Source organism: Lemur catta, chromosome 1 (genome assembly GCF_020740605.2).
Source record: "Lemur catta isolate mLemCat1 chromosome 1, mLemCat1.pri, whole genome shotgun sequence".
Lineage (NCBI taxonomy): Eukaryota > Metazoa > Chordata > Mammalia > Primates > Lemuridae > Lemur > Lemur catta.
In genome coordinates, this window is record NC_059128.1 from 41,089,262 (window position 1) to 41,114,923 (window position 25,662).

The 25,662-nt window shown below is 36.9% G+C and overlaps 1 protein-coding gene across 3 annotated transcripts in view; it reads left to right on the forward strand.

Moving 5' to 3' along the window:
• The window catches only part of WDHD1 (WD repeat and HMG-box DNA binding protein 1), a 66,364-nt gene extending 42,198 nt beyond the window's left edge, over window positions 1-24,166 (forward strand). For 2 of the 3 annotated variants that reach the window (XM_045566812.1, XM_045566819.1), the window contains 10 exons: window positions 3,129-3,243; window positions 3,883-4,014; window positions 6,493-6,713; window positions 6,853-6,971; window positions 7,161-7,214; window positions 9,636-9,679; window positions 10,095-10,265; window positions 10,868-10,998; window positions 14,090-14,228; window positions 15,911-16,693. In XM_045566812.1, coding sequence (XP_045422768.1) covers window positions 3,129-3,243; window positions 3,883-4,014; window positions 6,493-6,713; window positions 6,853-6,971; window positions 7,161-7,214; window positions 9,636-9,679; window positions 10,095-10,265; window positions 10,868-10,998; window positions 14,090-14,228; window positions 15,911-16,111 — 1,327 coding nt within the window. In that variant the 3' untranslated portion in view covers window positions 16,112-16,693. Of the gene's footprint in view, window positions 1-3,128; window positions 3,244-3,882; window positions 4,015-6,492; window positions 6,714-6,852; window positions 6,972-7,160; window positions 7,215-9,635; window positions 9,680-10,094; window positions 10,266-10,867; window positions 10,999-14,089; window positions 14,229-15,910; window positions 16,694-24,040 lie in introns of those variants that run through there. The other variant, XM_045566827.1, reaches the window with a different exon arrangement.
• The last annotated feature ends 1,496 nt before the right edge of the window (window positions 24,167-25,662 follow it).

Genomic DNA, 25,662 nt, shown 5'->3' on the forward strand with positions numbered 1-25,662 from the left:
GGCCAGGCGCAGTGGTGCATACCTGTAATCCTAGCACTCTGGGGGGCCAAGGCGGGAGGATCACTTGAGTTCAGGAATTTGAGACCAGCCTGAGCAAGAGTGAGACCCCGTCTCTACTGAAAATAGAAAACATTAGCCATGTGTGGTGATGCACAGCTGTAGTCCCAGCTACTTGGGAAGCTGAAGCATGAGGATCACTTGAGCCTCGGAGTTTGAGGTTGCTGTGGGGTATGATGACGCCACTGCTCTCTAGCCTGGGCGGCAGAGTGAGATTCTGTCTCAAAAAAATAAATAAATAAAAAGTGTTTGTTATAATACTGGCTACATGTGCTATACTACACAAAGGTAAATGAGGCTTGGGGCCTGAAACAGATAGGCTTGTAAAATCATTATACTACTCCTGAGTAAGTGCTTTAAAAGAGATATGAACAAAGTCCCCTTCAATGCAGAAGAGAGTCCTGTGCAACACAGAAGAGAAAGCAAAACTTGCTGACTGGGGCAAGATTAGTCTGGACATTGGCCCCGGTTTTCTCTAGTTTGGTATTTTTCAGTTCTTCCTTTAATATCACAAGAGATTAGATTTTGTGATCAGTTTGAAAAGGAATTGAAGTAATTTTGTTTTCTTAGTAAGCTGGTTTATTTTTCACATTTCCTCCTCTAAATGGCTTAGCACAGTTTCCAGGAAATTCGTTCATAGCAGGCAAAACCCACCAAATTTGCAGGTAAAATGTGCTTGGTTTTACCTCTAGTTCCTTCATGAAAGGGATATTTAACAGAGAAAAAGACTTTATAAAAAGTTCAAGTCTTTAAAGCTAAGAAAAGTCTAAAATATTTAATATATGCATTGGTGTTCTGTTTTGACATAAATGTGGCTTACAAAGTATTAGTAAAATTATAATCAATATTTCCTTTTTCTTTGTAATACTTGTTTATTCTGTCTAAATAAAGTATTTGAGCTGTAAAATGTTTTTAAACAAGAATGTAAATCACATTAGAGAAAAAAGTATGTATGGGCAATTAATGTTACTCCCAATTTTCCTTCTAATTTTGTTAGTGTACTTAAATATATGTACTTGAACTTATCCTTTGTGATTGCACGTGTTCTATCTTTTTCATTTTGTGTGACTAGTAAACCAGTGGTTTTTGTGAAGATAGGTTCATGACAGAATTGCCACAAGTATTTTTCCAAACTCAAGGTTTTCACACTGCTACCTCATTCTGTGACATAGTAGTGAAAACCATTAATTTCTATAAAATCATAAAAGGGAAGGAAGAAGAAAGAAAATGCGATAGTGTGTTCAAAAATATTGGAACTCCAAAACCATTTTTGTGTTTTTATTGTGTAGTCACAAAAACAAGGAAAGGTATTTGAATCTCACAAGGAAGGGGCCTATGTAGTTTGAAAAAGATTACTGAGGTTTTTATGTTGTTGTTGTTGAGAGAGAGTCTTGATCTGTTGCCGGGGTAGAGTGCCATGGTGTCAGCCTAGCTCATAGCAACCTCACACTCCTGGGCTCAAGCGATCCTCCAGCCTCATCCTCCAGATAGACTACAGGTGTGCACTGTCACGTCTGTCTAATTTTTTCTATTTTTAGTAGAGACAGGGTCTCATTCTTGCTCAGGGTGTTCTTGAACTCCTGGCCTCAAGCCATCTTCCTGCCTCAGCCTCCCAGACTGTTAGGATTATAGGCCTGAGCCACCGTGCCCGTCCTGCCACTTATTTTTAATTACTCTAGTGGCCCTTTGATAATACTAGAAGATATTTATGAAAAAAAATTTAAACCCAAGGGACTAACTTCTATTTAGTATTTTCCTTCAAGAATGTCCTGACTTAAAGCCCTGACTAAAAATCTATACTATAAATTAAATGGGTGACAGTAAGCATTGAACAAGATGCTGTTGTTTTTTGGTGTTTTTTTTGTTGTTGTTGTTGTTGTTGTTTTGAGACAGAGTCTTGCTCTCTTGTCCTGGCTAGAGTACTGTGGCATCAGCCTAGCTCACAGCAACCTCAAACTCCTGGGCTGAAGCAATCCTTCTGCCTCAGCCTCCCGAGTAGTTGGGACTACAGGCATGTGCCACCATACCTGGCTAATTTTTGTTTATATATATTTTTAGCTGTCCAGATAATTTATTTCTATTTTAGTAGAGACGGGGTCTCGCTCTTGCTCAGGCTGGTCTCCAACTCCTGACCTCAAGCTATCCTCCCGCCTTGGCCTCCCAGAGTGCTAGGATTACAGGCGTGAGCCACCATGCCCAGCCAAGATACTGCTTTTAAAAATGGCTTTATGAAAATAGAAAATTTGTCCATGGTACTTACAGTGTGTAGTCATGATTTTCCAGTGGTTTTCTAATTAATAATTTGGAGTAGATAAGTTGAAAGAGTGCTCTGTGCATATAAATCATTCTGTGATTAATGAATGCTTTTGAATTAATAAACAGCATGAGTACTTTTTGTGATGGGCATCTTTGAACATCTTACATGTCCTGGTCAGAAAAGGTTTAGACTAAGTCCCTGTCCACTGAGCTATTACCATATAAAACAACCTTTGATTTAGTAGAGCAGGTATAGATTATAACCTTTTTAATGCTTTTGGATTTTCTGCTCCACTGTGACAAATATCTAATAATCACTTACTTGTATTGGACATTTCACTGTCTTTTTCTCTCATTTGACACTTCCTACCAGGGGCACCAAGAATTCCCAAACTGGTGAATGAAAATGAATATACTTCATCAGCATTTTATCTTAGAGTGGGATACTATGGATTCCATGATAAGTTTTATAACATGGATCCCATAACAAGTATTTATAGCACAATTTCTGTATTTTAAAAGCAGGCGTTTGCTAAGGAAAATATGAAGAGAGCTGATTTCACTCTTAGTGATTTTTATTTAATAAAGCTGATGTGAGAAGGGATTTTTGAAATTCTTAAAATGCATGGAGGGGTAGTCTTTGTATCTAATTAGGCCTAAAACACTTTTAAAAAGAAGAATTTATTATATATAATTAAGTCAGCTACTGGAATAATATTACTATTCCAGGTTACTAACTTTTGCAAAATTTTTATTTTAGCAATTTTTCTGACATTTTAGCAAGTTTTATGGTGGAACTTTTTCTTTACTGACAGGTGCATTCCTTGTAAAGGTTCTCGATTTCCTCCCACCCTTCCACGCCCTGCTGTCGCTATATTATCCTTTAAGCTTCCTTACTGTCAGATTGCAACAGAGAAAGGACAAATGGAGGTAGGTGGAAGTCTTACCTTGACTCTCTGAATTTGATAATATACCACCTATGATACAGACATTTTTTAAATAAAATTATGATAACCAGTGTTGAGTTTAAATGGTGGTAGCAGGGAGGGAGGAGGACTGCTTGTGATCACCAGGCCACCTGGTTGCCACCACTGCTTCCAGGGTCTTTGTCTACAAGGTAAATGGGTATACTGGTCCGGGCCTCACTAGGGCAAGACACTCCCTCTTAGGGTCCTGCAAGTCCCGAGAAGGAGTGCCTCCATACATTTCGTGTCATGGGCACCTGGCTTGCTTTGTCCTAGCCCTAGCCCAGTGTCAGCAAAAGTCATTTGAGATTGTGCAAGTCATTATTCTAAATAAGAAGCAAATTAGCTTTTAGAAACTAATTTGCCAAATTCTCTGACCTTTAACTTGATAGCTGGGAAACTGTTTTAAATGTTATATTCCTAACCCTTCTTTCTTTTTTTAAGGATAGAAGATAAAGTTAAACTGTTCATATTGGAATTTGAATTGTAAAATAAACTTATAGAAAGAAGGATTTCAGAAACTGGTATCTTAAGATAAATATTTAACACTTGCCTGATATTAAGGTAATAGTTGTCAATTAAGCAATTTTGTCCGCTTTTGTAGGAACAGTTTTGGCGTTCAGTTATGTTTCACAACCACCTTGATTATTTAGCTAAAAATGGTTATGAATACGACGAGAACACTAAAAATCAAGCAATAAAAGAGCAACAGGAACTTTTAATAAAAATGCTTGCGGTAAGTAAAATAAGTGTACTGAAAAAACTGAAGTTAGATGCTTTTCTAGAGGTTGAATGTCTTAAAAGTATGTGAATTAGGACCAAGTCCCACAACCTAGAATTCTTAAGTTTTATCTGGTGGTGTTTTTCCTCTTTTAAAAGTTCTGTTCCTCAGGGACAGTGTCAAAGAGAAAAATAAAATTAAAAAAAAAAGAAATTCCATTTTCTGGTTGATGTTGCAGTTAAAATATTTAAGACATTACCTTGTAGCTAAAATCTTATGCGGAAATAGACATCTGTGGTGCTATCTCCCTTTTGCTTTTGCCCACCAATCTGTTTTAACAGCCTTTCCAGGTGACTCTAATGCTTAAAAAAGTTTGAGAACCACTGCTGTAGCTCCTGTTTTTACCATATAAAATTTTTTTTTTTTTTTGAGACAGAGTCTCACTCTGTTGCCCGGGTTGGAGTGAGTGCCGTGTCGTCAGCCTAGCTCACAGCAACCTCAAACTCCTGGGCTCAAGCGATCCTCCTGCCTCAGCCTCCTAAGTAGCTGGGACTACAAGGCATGTGCCACCATGCCCAGCCAATTTTTTCTATACATATTTTTAGTTGGCCAGATAATTTCTTTCTATTTTTAGTAGAGATGGGGTCTCACTCTTACTCAGGCTGGTCTCGAACTCCTGACCTCGAGCGATCCACCCGCCTTGGCCTCCCAGAGTACTAGGAATACAGGCGTGAGCCACTGCGCCCGGCCGCCATATAAAATTTGAATGTGGGCTATTTTTAGATCTCTAGGGCTGGGCAGTCTTAAGAACTTTTATCAGGCTTTTAGATAAGCCTGCTTTTTAGCATCTTTAAGTTAGGCAGCTATGTGTGGTGGAAGTTTGTCTGTAGCTACTGGCCATGTTGGTTTCAGTGGCTTTGCTATTTAAATAGTACATTTATCTTTAGAGCAGGGTATCTTAAAATTCCTGGGTTTGTATCTCCACTCAAGGTTGGTTTATAGAAAGGAGTAGAGAATTTCTTCCCTACGTTAGTCTTACACTAAACTATAAGCCCTTGAAGGCAGAGACATGGTGGCTAATACACAGTAGACCTCTATATTTTGACAGAGTGAATGGTTTAGACTTTTCACTTTAAATTGAGGAAAAAAGGTTCTGAGGGAAAAGGGATATCTAAGATCACAAAGCAAATTGTAACCACCGTCTCCAAAAGGTGGTGCTCGCTGCTGTCGTCTGTATACAACACTGCCTTAAGTTTGGTATTAAGGAAACTCAGTTTACTATAGAGTAAGTTTTGTTTCTTTTATAAAGTGTTGTTTGTGGTCTAGACACTAGCAACCTTTTTATTTCGTGCAACACATGTAAGGAAATGTGTCTGATTTATTTACTATTTAGCCTGAGAGGAGCTTTTCCTTTGTGGCAGTGCTTCTCAGTAGGTTACTAGCGCCTGGTCAGTTCTTCAGCATTCCTGGCCCCTTGGCAAATGCCCTTAGTCCAGCACAGTCATTATGAGATCCAAACTTATCCCTTGCATTTCTAAATGCCCCCTGAGGCAGAGTACCACGCTGCTAAAGAAGTACTGCTCATGAACACATGATATCAGAAATCTTGACAAGGACATCCCAGGTGAATATCTATAGCTTGTGTGTTGGTGGATCAGATGTGGAAAGCCTAAGTAACAAAATAATCCTAATACCCTATGAATCATGAGACCCTTAGTCGTCTTCAGAATGTCAGTTTTCCTCACTTGGAACTTGAGTTGCCTCACTTTGAGTTGCCAAAATTCATAACACTTAGAACATAGTGTTTTCTAAGAGATGTTAAATGAATGCCCTTTGTTTTATATTGTAAGTATAAAAAATAGAGCATAAAAAAGAGGATTGTTAATTTGGAAGTCATGTAACTAACTATTCCTGGTAGCTAAAGATCATAGACAATCATGCGTAAAAAGTAAGGGATAAATCTACTTGCCCCTACCCAAATTCCCTTAGTAGCATTTGTGTCCCAATTCTGAGCAAAGTAATAACTGATTTGCTTACAATTTATTTCTGCTTTGAATTTTCTGCCCTATTGGGAAAGGGACAGCTGAAAAACAAATTTAGAAGAACCACATTTGAATTTTAAATGAATTTCTTGCTTTTCTTACAATTAATAGCTTGAAATGATATATTTCATTGAATCTACTATTACTAATTGTAAAATGTGCCATTATTTTATTCACTGAAGCCACAGAGACAAAAACAATGCTGCCAAACTGACCCCCCAATAATTGTAAGGTGCTTTCCAATTTCAGACATTTTAAAATGTATAGAAATGTTCATCTCAATATCAGTGAGATATAGTATCTACAAAATTTTTTTCTCAGTTTCATTAGTATCAGTGTTTTTTAAAAGTTTTACTTATTCTATCTTTAAGGAGCTCAGCAAAAAACCAAAAACTTTTTCAAAGTTTACTTAGTGTAATTTAATTTCCTTTTTTCCCCCTTTTTGGGTTAGCTTTCTTGTAAACTGGAACGAGAATTTCGTTGTGTGGAACTTGCTGATCTAATGACTCAAAATGCTTTGAGTTTAGCCATTAAATATGCTTCTCGCTCTCGGAAATTAATACTGGCCCAAAGACTTAGTGAACTGGCTGTAGAGAAGGCAGCTGAATTGACGGCAACCCATGTGGAATCGGAGGAAGAAGAAGAAGATTTCAGAGAAAAGCTGAATGCTGGGTAACAAATTTTCAGTTGATTGACTTTTCCTTCACTATCCTGAATATTAAGTTGGTCTTTGCATAGTTTTTTTTTTTTTAACCAGCAGTTTATCCTGATAGAGCATAGCTCTTTATCGAATAATATTATTGTCTTTTAGTTACAGTAATACTTCCACAGAGTGGAGCCAGCCAAGGCTCAGAAATCAAGTTGAAGAAGATGCCGAGGACAGTGAAGAAGCTGATGATGGAGAAGAAGAACCAGAAATACATAAGCCTGGTGAGATATGTTTTCAAGGCAATAAATGCTGAGAAATTTCATGGCTGTGGCTTTTCCCATTTTACTTGGCTGAGGGAAATCGAATACTCATACTTTCTCAAGATAACTTTGCTGTCTGATTGTTGAATATCAAGGATGACTTTATTTTCCCCATTTACATGATACTGTTTTATCTTAATTAATCTATAGGACAGAACTCATTTTCCAAAAGTACAAATTCCTCTGATGTTCCAGCTAAGTCAGGTGAGATATTTATAAATTTGTAATATCAAGGAAATTTTACAAGTAGTCTGTAAATGATACATCTACTGAAATACACCTTACCCCTTAGGGCCTATTTTTGATTTTTTTTTTTTTTTATCAAAGATGTTTATGAAACTGTGGTCATTTAACAAATGGCTAATAAATGCCTATTGTGTGTCAGGCATTTTACTAGACACAGAAGTTAAGCAGATGTGCATGGTTGATCCCTGCCTTAGTGCCCTTCAGCCCTGCTAGGAAGACAGATCTTGGTGTCACTAAGGAAACATGCAGAATGCTGGAGAAACAGTTAAAAGGAGTGGAAAATAGTTGCCTTTGGGGAGTGGGATTGGGAAATAGAAAAGATTGGAGTAGAGGACTGCTGATTTTTTAACATAAATCTTACAGTACCATTTGGCTTTTTAAACTGTGTATATATGTTGCTTTGATTTTTAAAAATTAACTTTAAAAACGTGTAGAGTATCAAAAGAGCATATAACAGGTGGCTATGATTTACTCAGGGGTGGAAGTTGGGTAGGGACCCCAAGAAGGCCTCACAAGTGTTTAAAGCAAAAACCTGAAGGATGAGTAAGAGTCAGCTAGGCAAAGGCAGATGGGAGCAGGAGCAGAGGAAAAGCATTTGGACTTAAGGAGCAGCGTGTTTGAAGACTGTAAAAGGGTGGTAAGAAGAGCACAGAGAGCAGAGAGAAGTGGTGCTGAAGGGTCTAAGCAGTGGCAAGAGCTAAGTCATACAGATTTGCGTAGGCCTATTAAGGATTTTTATCTTTATTCTAAGGTCCTTAGAAGCTTTATAGGTTTTAAGCAAAGGCATAGCATGGGATACTGTGTGGAGGAGGAACAGATATAAGGAGACCACTGAAGCAGTCCTTGAGCTAGGGGTGGTGGAAAGAATGGTAGCATTGAAGAGGTGTTCCTAAAGATAATGTGAAGAGTCTAGGAGTTCAGGGTGTGAAGAATGACATAGTTTCTAGTGATAAAAGACAAACTTAAGAAAAACTTTAAATTTTAGGGAGTTTATTTGAGCATTTAGTGATTCATGAATCAGGACAGCATCAGACCACAAGGGGCACTCTTCTGGGAGGTCGGGAGCAGAAACATTTATAAAGCATTTTCAGAAGCAAGACAAGAATAATTTTAATTAGTTAGAGTGGAAAGTTACTTATTAGAGGTTAGTTGATGGTTTCTGATTGGTACAGTTTCTAGTTTCAGTTTACTGTTTACACTGGGCTTTGGTTTGTCCATGTGGGAATTTAAAGTGCCAGGGCCACCCAGTCTAATGGCCTCCCAAGTAGAATTTTTTTTAATGCTGGCTTGAGTATTTGAGTGAATGATGTTGCCATTTATTTACTGAGTTAGGAAACACTAGAGAAAAGCAGATTTATATAGGAAGATGAATTGCTATGAGGTAAGTAAAATGTCACGTCAACAGTTTGATATTTGGAGTTCAGGAAGGTACTCTGACCTGGAGATATAAAACAAAAGTCATTTAGTATAAGTGTAGCAGTTTAAACCATGGCCGTGGGTGAGCAGGCACTGGGAGAATATGTGAAGCAAGAAGAAAAATGAGCGTAGGCCTAGGGAATCTCCAGCCTTTAAGCATCAGGTAGAAGAGGAGGAACCAGCCACTGAAAGAGAATGTGACCTCAGGTCCAGAGAGGAAGGAGGTAAGTCAGAGAGTGCTGTATTTTAGAAGTCATGGGAGGAGAAAGTAGTATCAAGAAGAAAGAAACAGTCAGCTATGTGGGATGCTGTTGAGAGGTTAAATAAGATGACTGAAAGGTATCCACCAAATTTAACTACATAGAGATTATTGAGAACCATAGCAAGAGGAGCTTCTATAGGGTAGTAGGGCTGAAAGCATTATATTGTATGGAGGAATGTATGGGCAGTGAGGTAATAGTGTCAACAGCTGTTGAAAATTTTGACTGAATACGGGGAGGTGAGAGAAAATGGTGGCTGGAAGGAATGTGGGGTTGAGAGGGTTTTGGTTTGTTTTTTTTAAGTTGGGAGACTTGAGGCAATAAATAGGGAAAAGTCGGAGATGTGAGGAGGGCATTGATAGCTCAGATTTCTTGACAAAGCAGGAGGGGGTGGGATCTAGAGCACAAGTAAAGGGATTATTAACCTTACTAAAATGCACCAGTCTTTCATGGCAAGAGGAGGAAAAGATAGATCTATACATATTGATATGGTTCATAGTTGTAAGTTGGATAATTCCCATTTAATAACTTTATTTTGTCTTGGAAGCAGGAAAGAGGTCATTTATAGTTGTTAATAGTTTTAAAGTTGCAGTGTACATTTGTTTTCAGATAATATAGATTAAAATATTGTGCCTAATATTAGAGAAGTCAGAAGTCATCTATTTTTTTGCCACTATTAACCAAGGTTTCTTTCTTGTAAAAGGTGCAATTACCTCTAGCAGCCAAGGACGAGCAAACCCCTTCAAGGTAAACTCTTTCCAGTGATATTTTTTATTATTTAAATATATTTCCATACGAAGAAATATTTTCACATGACTAGATGACCCTCCCCAGACTTGGAGGCATTAAAGACTTAAAGGCATGAGAGACTGAGCCCTATAAAAACAGAGAAGAAAGCAGGACGGATTCACACTTGGGCTAAGAGTTATATTTTCTACTTATCTTCTAAGTGCCTATGATTTCGAAAGATACTCCATGTCTTTCTTGGAGATGTGATATTTGGGAATATATGCATTGATCTTAATTTGGATTGTACCAAATGTATTCAGTTCTAAAGATGAGACTGTAATACACACTTAACATAAATTTAAAGGAAAAATAAATCTCTTGGGTTTTTTTCTCATCTTTAAATATAAAATGTTAACACTAGTTTGCTCTTTAGGTATCAGCCAATTCCAAAGAGCCAGTCATGTCAGTGAATTCAGCACATTCAAGTAATATTTTAGATAATATGAGCAAATCATCCAAGAAGTCCACTGCACTTAATCGAGCTACATATAATGAAAAGTCTCCAGTTATAAAGCCTTTGATTCCAAAGCCAAAGTCTAAACAGGTACTATTCAACTACCTACATCTGCTACACACAGCATATGAGCTGTTTGTCTTCACTTTTATTCACTGTTCAGGTATAAGGAATTTTTAGTTGTTAATAATTGATTGTCTAACTAGGGAAGTGGGCTCTATTCTGTTTTTGCTTCAGAATTACTTTTTTTTTTTTTTTAAAATATGTGTACCCAGGCTCCAGGGACTCAGGCATCTATCTGTATTTTTATTAAAATCCCCTAGATGATTCTGATGAATATTCTTGTTTAATAATGGCTGGTATAGTACATGGCCCTAATCCTTGTTCTGTATTCTGATTTTGTCCATACTCATTTCATCCCAGATTTGTCATCAGTAAAATAGACCTATTGTTTATCTTTTCCATTTCCTTTAATTATGTTCATTTAGAAAACATGTAATTTGAAGTATAGGTTTTTTTGGTTTTGTTTGTATATGTATGTTTATTTTCAACTGAGAACTCAAGACTTCATATGTAGGCATGAGAATTCTAAATAATTATAAATGTTTCTTCACATTTTTTCAGAACTTGCTTATCATGCATGAAAATCATATTAGATTTTGTTGCAGTGTTCGTAATGTTTGTTTTTACAGGTATCTGCAGCATCCTATTTCCAGAAAAGAAATTCTCAAGCCGATAAGACTGAGGAATTAAAAGAAGAAAATCCTAAAAATGTATCATCTGAAACCCCAGCTACGAGTCCTGAAAACATTGAAAACCAAAGGTTAGTACATAGAGAAATTTAGTATGCAGTGTCCCAGTAAAAAGCATATAGTAGCAGTGATACAAAATCATGCAACTCTGATATTCCTTATTATAAATAATACATTGGTATTGGTAGTGGGCATTCTGAACACTTGTGACTTTAAGGAAGCCACGAATATTGATTAATGTCTATATTTAAATTACTTACTAAAAGTGTATTTATTACATATGTTTTAAATTGTAGATATATTTTATTGGGACACTATATTTTATTTTATAATTAATTTTTTATTTGTTTTTAAATAATATAGTTACATGGGGAAAAACAGCAAAAGATCTAAAAAAGTATATGATGAAAAGTAAATCTTTCCTGTCCAACCAATTTCCCTCTCCAAAAATAATCACTGCAACAAATTTCTTATGTAGCCTTCTAAAATTATTCTATGCACGTACAAACATATACATATATTTGTTTTGTTTGACACAAAGTTGTACACATCATTCTGTACCTTGCTTTTTTCATTTAACAATAGATTTTGCAGACCATTTTATATTACTACATAAATAGCTTTAATTTTTTTATCTCTTTTGAATTTTTTTTAAAGCACTACAAGTCAGAGAATATATTCTTTGAATAGATATGTCCTAATTCATTTAGTTTTCTCCTTGTGGACAAAAGCGGTTGCTGGTCTTTCACTAGTACTGCAGTGAATAATTTTATGTGAATATCATTTCTCACAGATGCAAATATAGCTATAAGATGGATTCCTGTATGGTATAAGTTAATGTGCACATGTAATTCCAAGATATAGTGCCAAATTGTTCTGTGTTGATGTTGTATCATTTTATATACCCCCAGCAATATGAGAGTTCCTATTTGTTCATATCCTATTTGTCCACCAATGTAATATGTTACCAAATACCTTGATCTTTCTATGTTAGATTTATTTTAAATATATCAGTTATATTTTTAAGGTCACAATTTCATTTTTCGCATTGAATATCTCATTTTTCTAATAATTTTATGTTGGCCAGTTTAATTTGAGGGAGTAGCTGTGGTTTTTATATTTCCTATTTTGTTCTGAATTCTATTACCATCTGTGTGTGTGTGTGTGTGTGTGTGTGTGTGTGTGTGTGTGTTTGATAGGGTGTCACTCTGTCACCTGGTCTAGAGTGCAGTGGCATCATCATACCTCACTGCAACCACAAACACCTGGGCTTAAGCCATCCTCCTGCCTCACCCTCCTGAGTAGCTAGGACTACAGGCGTGAGCCACCATGCCTGGCTAATTTTTCTGCTTTTTGCAGAAACAGAGTCTCACTCTTGCTCAGGCTGGTTTCTAACTCCTGACCTCAAGCGATGCTCACGCCTCAGCCTCCCAAAGTGCTAGGATTGTAGGCATGAGCCACCGTGCTTGGCCTCAACTTTTTACAGTATCAACTGGGTTTTTGAAATATTGTTAAGGAATTACCATATTTAACAAAATATTTTGTCACAGATGTTGATATACAAAATCAGGAAAGAAATGTTCAATTTTGTTTTTCTTTTTAAAGATAGCTGTTTATAGGCTGAACAAACAAGACTCCATCTCTACAAAAAAAAAATAGAAAAATTAGCTGGGCGTGGTAGCAGGCACCTCTAGTACAAGCTACTTGGGATGCTGAGGCAGGAGGATTGCTCGAGCCCAGGAGTTTAAGGTTACAGTGAGGTATGATGATGCCACTACACTCTAGACCAGGTGACAGAGCAAGACCCTGTCTCAAAATAAAACAAAATAATAAATAATAAAATTTGCTGTTTAGAGAAAGAGTATTACATGCTATTAGCTAGACTTATGACATTGCCCCAAGTTTAATTAAAATGAGTCTTTATTAAGTTTGAAAATTCAAGAACCTTTGTTTATCTTTGGTTTTTGTTTATTTTGGTTCTTTGTTTTTTCCTGGAAGTAGGATCACATTAAGAAGATTACTTGAAATTTGTGTATTTTCAGAAATTGGACAAGTGGTTATAGTCATACTATTAATAATTTTTTAATAATTTGTTTTTCGTAAATATTCAAAAGTTTTGACAAACAAAAATCATTCAATTACTCCTTTATGGAGATACTTATTTTCTTCTAATCCTTTTTAGTGAATTTAAGCTTTTATACTTAATGGAGTTTATATTGGAGATGTAATTTTATATCCTATGTTTTTATCTCTGTTGAAAATTTTATCATAAACATTTTCCCCTGGAATTTTCACAGTGTATTTAAACTTGTTATTTAGGATCCATTCAGCCTCAGAGTAGTGAGAGGCAGTATAACTGTTGGGTTAAATGTGGGGACTCTGGAGTCAAACCGCCTGGCTGTTGAATCCCAGGTCTGACTCTTACTCTCTGTGTAACCTAGGCTAAGTTATTTCACCTCTGTGAGCCTCAATTTCCTCATCTATGGAATGGAGATACTAACTGTACCTACCTCATGAAGTTATTGCCATTTAAATGAGGTAATACACAAAAGCATTTAGAACAGTGCCTGGCAGATAATAAATGCTCAGTAAATATTAAATATTTGCATTAAACCTTCACTTGTAACCTAAAGACATTTGTGTCATGAGTGGAATGGAATAAAATTTACAAGCGTGCAGTATCCATGTTTTACATAATGATAATATGTCAAGGACCCAGGTCATCTGTGAGAGCGAGGGTGAAGTGATGGAAAGGGGCTTGAGAGAATTCAAAAAGATTTCAAATAGCTGGTTTGGAAAAAAGAGAAAGCGCCTACCAAGGCCACATGGAAGAATTTTACTAGGCCAGGCGGCTAAGTGAAATTGGAGACCTTGAGCCTGTCAACATTCATAATAGTTGAAAGTGCAGAGTTCACGGTTGCTGCACTTGGAAAATACAAATATGAGAAATCCTTTTAAATTGACCTTAAAAGGATTTTCTGGTTGATTAACCCTACAGTCTCCAGGCAGTTTAGGGTAATATGAATTTAACAAGTATAATCGTGACTTCCGTACTTTATACAGGTATGCAAAGACTAATGTGTAATTACTAACTTGAAAAATCATATAGCACTTTAAACTGCATCTTAAGTATAAAGTTTTTTCACATAATTGCTATTTCAGGCCAAAGACTGGATTTCAGATGTGGCTAGAAGAAAATAGAAGTAATATTTTGTCTGACAATCCTGACTTTTCAGATGAAGCAGACATAATAAAAGAAGGAATGATTCGATTTAGAGTATTGTCAACTGAAGAAAGGAAGGTAAGGATAATTGTGCTGAGATTGAAATCTTAGTGAGTTCCAGATTTTAAAAATTTTTATAAAAATGCTTTTTTCTGTTTTTGGAAATTGAATACATTCCCTAAACTATTATGTGGAGAGGAAGTTAAATAAATGTGATATGTCAGCTTTGAGCATATGGGTATGTAGTAATTATTATTTAATGTTGATGGTTAAGTTTTTGGCAGTTTTCTGTTTAGATTTGTATAAGTTTCTGTATGTCTTAAGTTAGGCGAATACCCCAAGAAAAGATGCATTAGTTAAAAATCAAAAGCAAAAAAGATTAATAAGTGAAAATGAAGTTAATTCATATTTTTTGGACTACTATTTTAGGTTTCTTGCAAGTAGAATTTTTAAAAATGCTATCCACTTACACATTGAATACTAAATGAGAATACTCCTTTTGGGGGAAAAAAGGCTGATGTTCTTTCACATGGAAATTAGGACAGGTGGCTTGCTCCCTGGGAGTTTCTGCCACATGAAGGAAGGAAGGAGCGACCTTTGTGTTATAAGCAGAAGGAATGTGTGTGGTGGACCAATTAAATCCTCCAACTTCACTTCCCCGGGGATGGCAGTGTATAGAACAGCACCTAGTAACATAGATACTTGCTTTGATAAATTGGGCCTTATGGATAAATGAGGAAGCTAGAAATTGATCTGACCACCTCTAGCCTTATTTAGAACCTCATTAGCAATTTTGTATTTCTCATTTCTTTGTAAGCATTTATAAAAGGATAAAAATTATAAAGAATTAGATAAAATGTCATCTGAATGAATAAGACCTTACACTGCAAAAGAGGAAGAGACTTAGCAAAAGTTGTGATTATATTTTCGAATGATTAAAAACGGAATCAATGTTTTTAAGGAAAACCCTAAACATTTACTTAAATCCAGTCTGTTAATGTGGGAAATTCTACAGCTTGAAGGGCCCCTTTTCTTTAATAAATAAATGGCCAAGGAAATAAAGTAGGAGGAGAGGAACTATTATAGATTAAAAGAGTTTTAACAACCTGGGCAATAGCAAGACCCTGCCTCTACAAAAAAAAAAAATATATTTATTTATTTATTTAATTAATTATTTGAGACAGAGTCTTACTCTGTTGCCTGGGCTAGAGTGCTCTGGCATCAACCTAGCAACCTCAAACTCCTGGGCTCAAGCAATCCTCCTGCCTCAGCCTCCCGAGTAGCTGGGACTATAGGCGCTCACCACTGCACCTGGCTAATTTTTTCTGTTTTTAGTAGAGATGGGGTCTCACTCTTGCTCAGGCTGGTCTTGAACTCCTGACCTCAAGCCATCCTTGCACCTCAGCCTCCCAGAGTGCTAGGATTACAGGCATGAGCTACTGTTCCTGGCCCAAAAAATTTTTTTTTAAAAATTAACCTGGCATGGTAGCATAGACTTGTAGTCCCAGTTACTCAGGAGGCTGAGACAGGAGGATCACTTGAGCCCAGGAGTTGGAAGACTGCAGTGAGCCAGGACAATGCCATTGTACTGTAGCCTGGGCAACAGAGTGAGACTCTGTCTCAAAAAAAAAAAAAAAAAAAATCATTTTCTTTGCTTCTTGATGAAGAGATTAAAAATTTTTAATAAAAATTAAAAAGAAATCATTTTCCTGTTTGTTACTGCCTAAAAATCTTTTCTCTTCACCCAATATTTTACAAAGGCATGGACTAACAAGGCCAAAGGAATAGCTGCAGGTGATGGAGCTGAAGCAAAGAAGCGAAAACGTGTGGTTGATGAAAGTGATGAAACAAAAAACCAAAAGGAAAAAGCAAAGGAGAATCTGAATTTGCCTAAAAAGCAAAAACCTTTAGATCTCTCTACAAATCAGAAACTATCAGCTTTTGCATTTAAGCAGGAGTAAAGGAAGAAAGTGACCCTAGGAAAGTAATGGATTTTTTACTTTTAGGAAACTCAGTATATATTTTTAAAGAGTTTAATGACAACTGTTTGTCTTTATAAGATAATGTAGTAATTATATTAGTGTAGGTAACAGAGCATGTGTAAAAACTATTGTCTTTGCAAATTACTCTGCCCCCAAATGGAGGGCCATTCAGAAGCACTGTGGTTGTGATTATTGCCTTGAGGTCACCACCATTTCCAGTGGAAGCCATTTGGATTTTCTTTCTAACCTTCAAAAATCATCAAAGCCAAGGTCTTAAAACGTCTGCATTTTGCTACCTTCTTGGGGGTTCCTCATTTGGTTTTTGTCATGTTCCAGAAAGTACAATAGTCCTCTTCCCAAGTGTGTTCCATGGACTGCTTTCTATGTCTATACTAAACCTCGGGGACCATGTTTTTTAACATAAGCCCTAAACATGTAAATAATCTTGTAGATGAGATGTTTTCTTTTGTGTGTTTTGGAAATTTCTTCCTATGTGGCTTTCAATTGTCTGTTTATATAGCCTTAATTGTTTTAGATAAATAAAACATTCTCCTTTCTGTATTTGGCTTGATATAGTCTTAACCTTTTGCATTTCCATGAAATGGAAATGTTTTCAGAAAACATATTTTATATTTACTACCGTAATTTCTACCACCACACCCATCTTGCTCCGCATTATACACACAATAGAGAAGAACTGAAGACACTGCTTTGGTGGTATTGCAGCCCAGGGCTTCATGTACTCCTCGTAGGACTCTCTGGTTATCAGCATCAACAGTACTTTTCTGAGCAAGTCTTTGAAGGCTTGATAAGAGAGTAGTTAGAATTAGGGAAATAGTTAAACTCCTCTTTTATTTTGAACAAGTAAGGTTTAATTATTTTACACATTTATGGTTATTCTAAACAGACACAAATGCAGTCACATAAGGACAAAAGTGGGGGAGGAAAGAAATAGTAAAATCAAGTGGCTCAAAATTGAGGCTAGTTGATAGATTGAAAGAAACAAAATATGTTGAAAATTTAGATGTAAAGGAGCCAAAGGATATTCTTTATCCCATACTGATGAAGTTTAGTAAGGAAGATATTTCTGATTTTTTTAATTAGTAGCTAGTATTGAGAGACATTATAGCACAGTGTTTGGGAGCATGATTCCAAAGCCAGACTGCCTGGGTCTAAAGACTCACTTTACCTACCAGCTGGGTCACCTTGGGCAAATTCTAGCTTTCACCTACTCATTTGTAAAATGGGTATAATAATAGCACCTACTTCATAAGGTTCTGAGAATTTTTTTTTTTTTTTCGTTTTGAGACGGAATCTCGCTCTGTCACCTGGGCTAGAGTGCTGTGGTGTCAGCCTAGCTCACAGCAGCTTCAAACTCCTGGGCTCAAACAATTGTCCTGCCTCAGCCTCCTGAGTAGCTGGGATTATAGGCGCATGCCACAGCGCCCAGCTAATTTTTCTATTTTTAGTAGAGACAGGGTCTTGCTCTTGCTCAGGCTGGTCTCAAACTCCTGTGCTCAAGCGATCCTCCTGCCTTGGCCTCCCAGAGTGCTAGGTGTTGTGAGAATTAAATGAGGTAAAAGCACTTGGTTCCTGATACATGGTAGTTTATATAAATGTTAGCTATTATTATTATGCTGTTGGTTATTTCATCTTACTTTGTAAGGTTTGGTTCTGCATACTGTACGAACTAATTTTAATTTCAAGATCCTGAAGGAAAGATTTATTTATAATATGTTGGAAAACATGTTTGTAGGCATGTATTTTGTTTTTAGTTCCTTGGCGTCCTTATTATACATGGTGTATATAATCCTTGAGTATTGTGTTTCAGGTTCATAGGAACCTGATAATATCAAGGATTTACAAAAGGATTCTTTTAATCCTGTACTTTTATTGGTTGAAGGAAGGTTTTTATATTGACTCGGTTTAAGTTACAAATTGGAACTTTGAAACCATGAATTTTTTTTTTTTTTTTTTTTTTGAGACAGAGTCTCACTCTGTTGCCCGGGCTAGAGTGCCGTGGCATCAGCCTAGCTCACAGCAACCTCAAACTCTTGGGCTCAAGCAATCCTTCTGCCTCAGCCTCCCCAGTAGCTGGGACTACAGGCATGTGCCACCATGCCTAGCTAATTTTTTCGATATATTTTTAGTTTTCCAGCTAATTTCTTTCTATTTTTTTTAAGTAGAAACCGGGTCTCACTCTTGCTCAGGCTGGTCTCGAACTCCTGAGCTCAAACAATCCACCTGTCTCGGCCTCCCGGAGTGCTAGGATTACAAGCGTGAGCCACTGCGCCCAGCCTTGAAACTAAGAAATATTATCCTCATTTATTTGCTATATAAGAGTAAACCTCTTTTGTTTTCAGTGTTTTTTTCCCAGAGAATTGAGACTTAGTAGGAAAATGGAAATGGAAATAATATATTAATCACCATCATTTCAATAATATGGCCTATTTGAGTTTATTGTATGCTGTAGAAAGTTGACATGTACTTAATTTTATTCTCCAAAAGTAAAAACTTCTCAAAGGAGGTTATTTTTGCAGCTTGTTAAACTCATTAGAAAGGGATCATCTAATTATTTCAGGGAGCAAGTGAATGAGTGCTGGGATTATGCCCAGCAACTCTGGGGACTCTGGTGATCTGTAGCCTCTCATACCTGTGCAGCAGCCTGTGGTGAGTCACCGTCACTAACGTGGAACAGATGTCAGGTCTTCCCTTTGGGCAGAAGGATGAGACCCATCCATGTAAAAAGCATCTTAATCTGTGACTATCTTAAAAGCTGCCTTTTTTTGTTTCCCAACTGTTTTATTATAGGAGTATATAATTTTCCCCCAGGTTTTTATTTTTAAATTTTTCAAACCTATAGGAAATTTGAAATTGTACAGTAAATACCCATATACCCTCAATCTAGGTTAATTTATTGTTGATGTTTACCATATATGCTTTGTAGACAGGGTTTTTCCTAAACCATTTAAAATATGCATCAATACTTCATCCCTTAATACCTCAGCATGTACCCCTGAGAACAAAGACATTCTACATAATCACAATTCCATAATTAAACCAAAGAAATTAAATAGATACAATATTATTACCTAACCTGTGTTTTATTATAAAATTTACTTCAAAGTACCCTTTAGCCATCTCTCCCAACCCCCAATCTAGTACCAGTGAGGATAGAAATACAGATGAATGGAATAGAATTGAGAGTTCAGAAATAAACCCTCACATTTACAGTTAATTGACTTTTGAGAAGTTTGCCAGAATAATTTAATGGAGAAAAGATAGTCTTTCCCACAAATGGTGCTGGGACAACTAGGTACATTCAAAAGAATGAAGTTGCATCCTTATCTCACACTGTATACAAAATAAATCCCAAATGGATCAAGACTTAAATGTAAGAGCTAAAACTATGAGTCTTAGAAGAAAACACAGGTGTAAATCTTTGACGTTGGATTAAGCAACAGTTTCTTATGACGCCAATAGTACAAAAGAAAAAAATAGATGAAGTAGACATCACCATAATTAGAAACTTTTGTGCTCCAAAGAACACCATTAAGAAAGTGGGGGCGGGGGAGGGACCCACAGAAAGGGAAAAAAATTTTGTAAATCATGTATCTGATAAGGAACTTGTATCTAGAATACATAAAGAACAAATAAGCCAATTTTAAAATGGGCGATTTTAAATAACCCAATTTTAAAAAGGGACTTGAATAGACATTTCTCCAAGGAGGGTACAAGTGGCCAATAAGCACAGGAAAAGATGCTCAATATGTTTAGTTATCAGGAAAATGCAAGTTAAAGCCACAGGCCCAGGCCTATAGTCTCAGCTACTCAGGAGGCTGAGGCAGGAGGAGCACGTGAGGCCAGGAATTTGAGGCCACAGTGCACTATAATTGCACCTATGAATAGCCACTGCACTCTAGCCTGGGTAACATAGCAAGATTCTGTCTCTGAAAAAAACAAACAAAAACACAGAGATAACACTTCACACCCACTAGGATGGCTATAATCAAAAAGATGGACAATAACAAGTGTCAGTGAGGATGTGGAGAAATAGGAACCCTCATATATTGCTGGTAGGAATGTAAAGTGGTGCCATTTGCCAATTTTTTAAAGGTTAAACAGAGTTAACCAGCAATCCCATAGCTAGGTGTAAACCCAGGATCAATGAAAACATGTCCACACAAAAAATTGTACATGAATATTCATAGCACTATTTTTCCTAATAGCCAAAAAGTAGAAATAACCCAAATGTCCATCAACTGATGAATGCATAAATAAAAGGTGATATATCCATACAATGGAATGCTATTTAACAATAAAAAGAAAGAAAGTACTGATACATGCTACAGCATGGAAGAACCATGAAAACATTTTGTAAGTAAAAGAAGCCAGTCACAAAGGACTACATATATTATATTTCACTATATGAAATGTCCAGAATAGGCAAATCTATAGAGACAGAAGGTAGATTGGTGGTTGGTTGCCTAGGGCTGGGGGTTAACGGGAAAGAGGGAGTGATCGATAGATACTGGCTACAGAGTTTCTTGTGGAGTGATGAAAATTTTCTGGAATCTGTTTTTAGATAGTGGTGGTGGTTGCACAATTCTGTGAACTAACTAAAAATGAATTGTACACTTTAATGGGTGAAGGTATGGCATGTGAATTATGTCTCAGTAAAGTTGTTCAAAAAAACTGACTCAAGAAGAAATAGAAAATCTGAATAGTCTATGATCAATTTTAAAAATTAGTCTATATTTAGAATCCTCAAAAAGAAAATACCAGGATAGATTAATTTAGGGTCAAGTTCTATCAAACAGTCAAGTAAAAATAACAGTCTAATGTAAGTATTGAGTATGCTGGCTGCCATAATCTTGATATCAAAACCTGACAGGGGGCCAGGTGCCGTGGCTCATACCTGTAATCCTAGTACTTTGGGAGGCTGAGGTGGGAGGATTGCTTGAGGCCAGGAGTTTGAGACCAGCCTGAGCAAGAGCAAGACCCTGTCTCTACAAAAAACCAGAAAAATTGGCTGGGTGTGGTGGCTCATGCCTGTAGTCTCAGCTACCCAGGAGGCTGAGGTAGGAGGATCGCTTGAGCCCAGGTGTTCAAGGTTACAATGAGCTATGATGAGGCCACTGCACTCCAGCCTGGACACAGAGTGAGACCTTGCCTCAAAACAAAAAAAAAAAACAGTTCAAGAAAGGAAAATTATAAACCAATCCCATTGATGAACATAGATGAAAAATCTTAAGTAAAAATTCAGTAGGCTAGATCCAACAATACAATTTAGCTACCCCATTGGCTTAATCCTAAGAACACAGGTTGGTTTAACATTAGAAAGTCAGTTAATGCTGATTAAAGCACAAAATTAAAGTGTTCTGGCGTAGAAGCCTGTATCTTGTTCAGAGGGATATGTGCCACCCTGCGTTTTTTTCTATCACTTTGTGGAATTAACATTGTATGTCACTGGACCGTGTCACCCAAAGACTCATAATCACACTAAAGTAGTTTTGTGAGGAGGTTAATAATATAAGCATAAATTTAAACTTCTGCAAAACTTGTTAAAAAGGGAATAATGCTATTGTTCCTTTATTTGTAAATTGTGTTTAATAGCCCTCTATCTTCTCTTTTCTCCTTGCATATTTCTGTCAGAATTTATGTGTCTCTTTTCCAATTATGGATCCTTGTTTATCTCACCAGAAGACCCAGGTTTTTGAGAGCAGGAACCATGCTGGTGGGGTGACTGGCATAGTCGATACAGTAAAAACGCTGGAGCTTGACAGGCTCAGGGTTTATAGTCAAGTCTACCGCTGAGGCTGTGTGACTCTGCTGGACCACTTAACCTCTCTGCCTTTCCGTTCCTTCTGATCCTTGTAATAAAGATGACAGTGATTGCTTTCCTGCTCAGACAACCTGCATAGTCCACATCCCCAGAAGGATAGCCCACGTATCACTTGCCTTGGCCCCGGCTCTGCTAGAAGTGTATGGTTAACCCCAATATTGGGGGAGGTCCAATATGTCTTCCAGAGATTCGGAATTTGGACACAGGAGCCAAATCAGTTAATCTGAAGAACTAAACGGCATGGTCATGTAGAGGCGATGTCACCACCACAGCGGGGGAAAGCTAAAGCCAGGAAGCAGAGAAAATCAATCTAGTGAAAGTAGGAAAAAAATTAAAACAAACAGAAAAACTGTCACATCAATATGATCACAGCTGCTTTTGTGACTCTGATAACAAAAAACTTAGAGAAAGAAGGATGGAGAGCTGACATTCTAATTCTTGAAGAATAGTGTGGAGGAGATAATGGCAAATTAAATGTTTTGCCCAAGATTGCAACTAGCCCCCCACCAAGTGTGTTCCTCTCTGAGGACAGCTGGATTGGAGTTGATATTGATGGTAATGCTCCTCCCAAGGAGGGAGGAGTATTAATGTGGTTCAGCGAGATAGAAACTCTTCATGACATCATTTCCCCTTCGAATTAAATGTTATAGCAGCTGATTAAACATAGTAGCTGGGTATATCTAGAATACCTAAGGAACTCTCAAAGCCAACATAAAAAAAGCAAAAACATAATCCAATTAGAAAATGATAAAGACACAGACATTCAGTAAGAGGATATACACATGGCAAATAAACACATGAAAAGATGTTCGATATCATTAGCCATTATGGAGATGCAAATTAAAACCACAATGAGATGTGACTACATGCCTAGCAGAATAGCCAAAATGAAAAATAGTGATAGCACCAAATGCACAGAAACTATAATCACACATATTGCTGGTAGGAATGTAAAATTGTATAGCCACTCTAGGAAATAGTTTGACAGTTTCTTTCAAAACTAGAATGAACTTACCATATGACCCAGCAGTTGCCCTCAGGCATTTATCCCAGAGAAAGGAAAACTTGTTTTTCACACAGGAACATGTACATGACTGTTCCTAGCAGCTTTATCCACAATAGTCCAAAACTAGAAACTACCCAAATGTCCCTCAAGGGGTTAATGGTTAAACCATGGTACATCCATACCGTGGTACACTACTGAGCAACAACAAGGAATAAACTTCTGATACACTCAACACATTAGACTGACCTCAAGGAAATTATTCTGAATGAAAAAAAAGCCAATCTCAAAAGGATATAAACTATACCATTCCATTCATGTACCATTCATGAAGTAACATAATCATAGAGATGGGGAACAAATTAGTGGTTACCAAAGTTAAAGGTGAGGGGAGGAGGGATGTGGCTATAAAGGGTGGCAAGAGGGAGTCTTGTGATGATGGTGCAGTTGAGTGTCTTGGTTGTGGTGGTGGTTTCACAAGGCTATACATGTGATAAAATTGCATAGAGCTACACACACACACACACACACACACACACGGGTCTGTACTGGTAAAATGGGATTAAGTTCTATGGATTGTACCAATGTCAATTTCTTTGTTTTGATATCATACTATAGTTGTAGAAGATAGTAATATTGCAACAGGCTGGGGGTGAAATAGTTGCTGGGGATATCCTACACCTGGCAATGAAAAACCCTAATGTGGCATTTGTAGCTAATGGGAGAGAATTTATGTTCCTGACTCCCTTAGCACGGTTATAAGCTCTTCAGGAACAGATGTGGTTTTTTGTATCTTCAGAGCCTGGCACAGTGCCTATCCTAAACAAGGTAATCAATGTATTTCTCTTATTGACACTGATGGAAGATTCTGAGTCCACAACTGGGTAATCTGAGTGATCTTTGTCATTATACTGAGAAAAATAGTCATCACCATTTTACAGTCCTTTTAAGTTTAATTTTCAGAAGGATAAAGGGATAGTAAGAAAAGAACTATTAGAAATGTTAGCAAGAATTTAAATGTAGTACACCTCTTTTTGGTTTCTTTTCCTTCTTTTCACAGGTGTTGGAGCACACCTCCGTTTCAAGTAAATATTGGTGCACAAACATTAAAAAAAGATTAAAGGATGCTATGATATATTCTTTTAGAAAAACAAAATGATTCAGGATTTTGTCTCAAAATATTGTATGATAGAGTCTTTCCCATTAAATGACTAACTGGGTGAAAATACTACATTTCCTTTTGTCCTTAGAAATACAAAGGTCTCTTATTTATTCTTGAGTTTGAGAAAATTCATCTAGGATATCATCATCTGAAAATTTATAATCTAAGATTTCACTTATATGATCAATTCTACCATCATCATTGATTCAGGAGTGCTGTTGTCTCTTTACAAATAAAGATTCATATTCTGATTCATCTAATAATTTTGAAATGTGTACCTCTGTCAATTCTCTTCTCCTTGCCACCATGGATAGAAAATGAAAAATTCTGAATTCTCAACTTGTTCCATGAAATCTTAAAGCAAAATATAAAGATGGTTTCTCCAGTCGTCTTTTATACTTTCCTGGAAAATGATGTAATACTTTGGGCAATGCAACAAGAAAACCAAATTTTCTTATAGTTCAATCGTGTTAAAAATATAGCTGGGAAAAACTGAAGAATATGATAAAAGAATTACTTAAATCATGAAATAGCAAAATGTGAACTAGGAAAAATAAGATCAGTAAGATCTCATACTGTATGTTAGATTTATAAAAGCATCAATGGACCCATAAGGTAATTGCAAAATAGAATGAATTTTGTTCTATTTTTTGAAGTAAATTTCTCTTTGTTCTTTGGAAGAACTCTAAGAATGAATTAAACTCATAAGGTGCTACTCTTTACAAATAGAAATGCTCTAAAAAGACAATAAAAAACTAAAATCAGCCAGGCATGGTGGCTCACACCTGTAATCCCAGGCCAAAGTGGGAGTATCACTTGAGGTCAGGAGTTTGATACCAGCCTGGGCAACATATTGAGACCCTGTCTCTACAAAAAGTAAAAAAATTAGCCAGGAGTGGTGGCATGCACCTGTAGTCAGCTACTTAGGAGGCCAAGGCAGGAGGATCTCTTGAGCTCAGATATTAAAGTTTATAGTGAGCTATGATGGGGCCACTATACTCCAGCCTGGGCGACCCTATCTCAAAAATACAGCCCCGAAAACCTAAAATCTATTTCAATGGAGGCTGATGGTTAATGAGTTTTTGCTCATTTTATTTTTTGGATAACAAGGTTACAGAGACAGACAATGTTGGTTGCCATTCCCCTCTTCTTACTTAGTTTAATAGAACCCTCATTTTGTTTTGTAACAGCAACAAGGTAGTTGACATGAGTCAATTGTGGCAATCCCATTGTCTTTTCCAGCAATGGGTCTATGTGTGGCCACATTCTAGACAATGAGATAAAAAGAAACCTCCTGGGGGTTTCCTTGCTGACCTAGAAAGACACTACTAGGAGGAAGTGCTCCCTTTCCCTTTTGTATTTGAACCCTTTATGCTCAGAGCTATAGCCGTCATCTGTGTCAGCGTGGAGACATTGACAACAGGCTGAGAATAGCTAAGGAGAAAGTTGTTAAGAACTTAAGTCCTTGATGACTTTACTGAGTGCCCAAGTCATGCCTGCAACGCCACCTCCAGACTTGT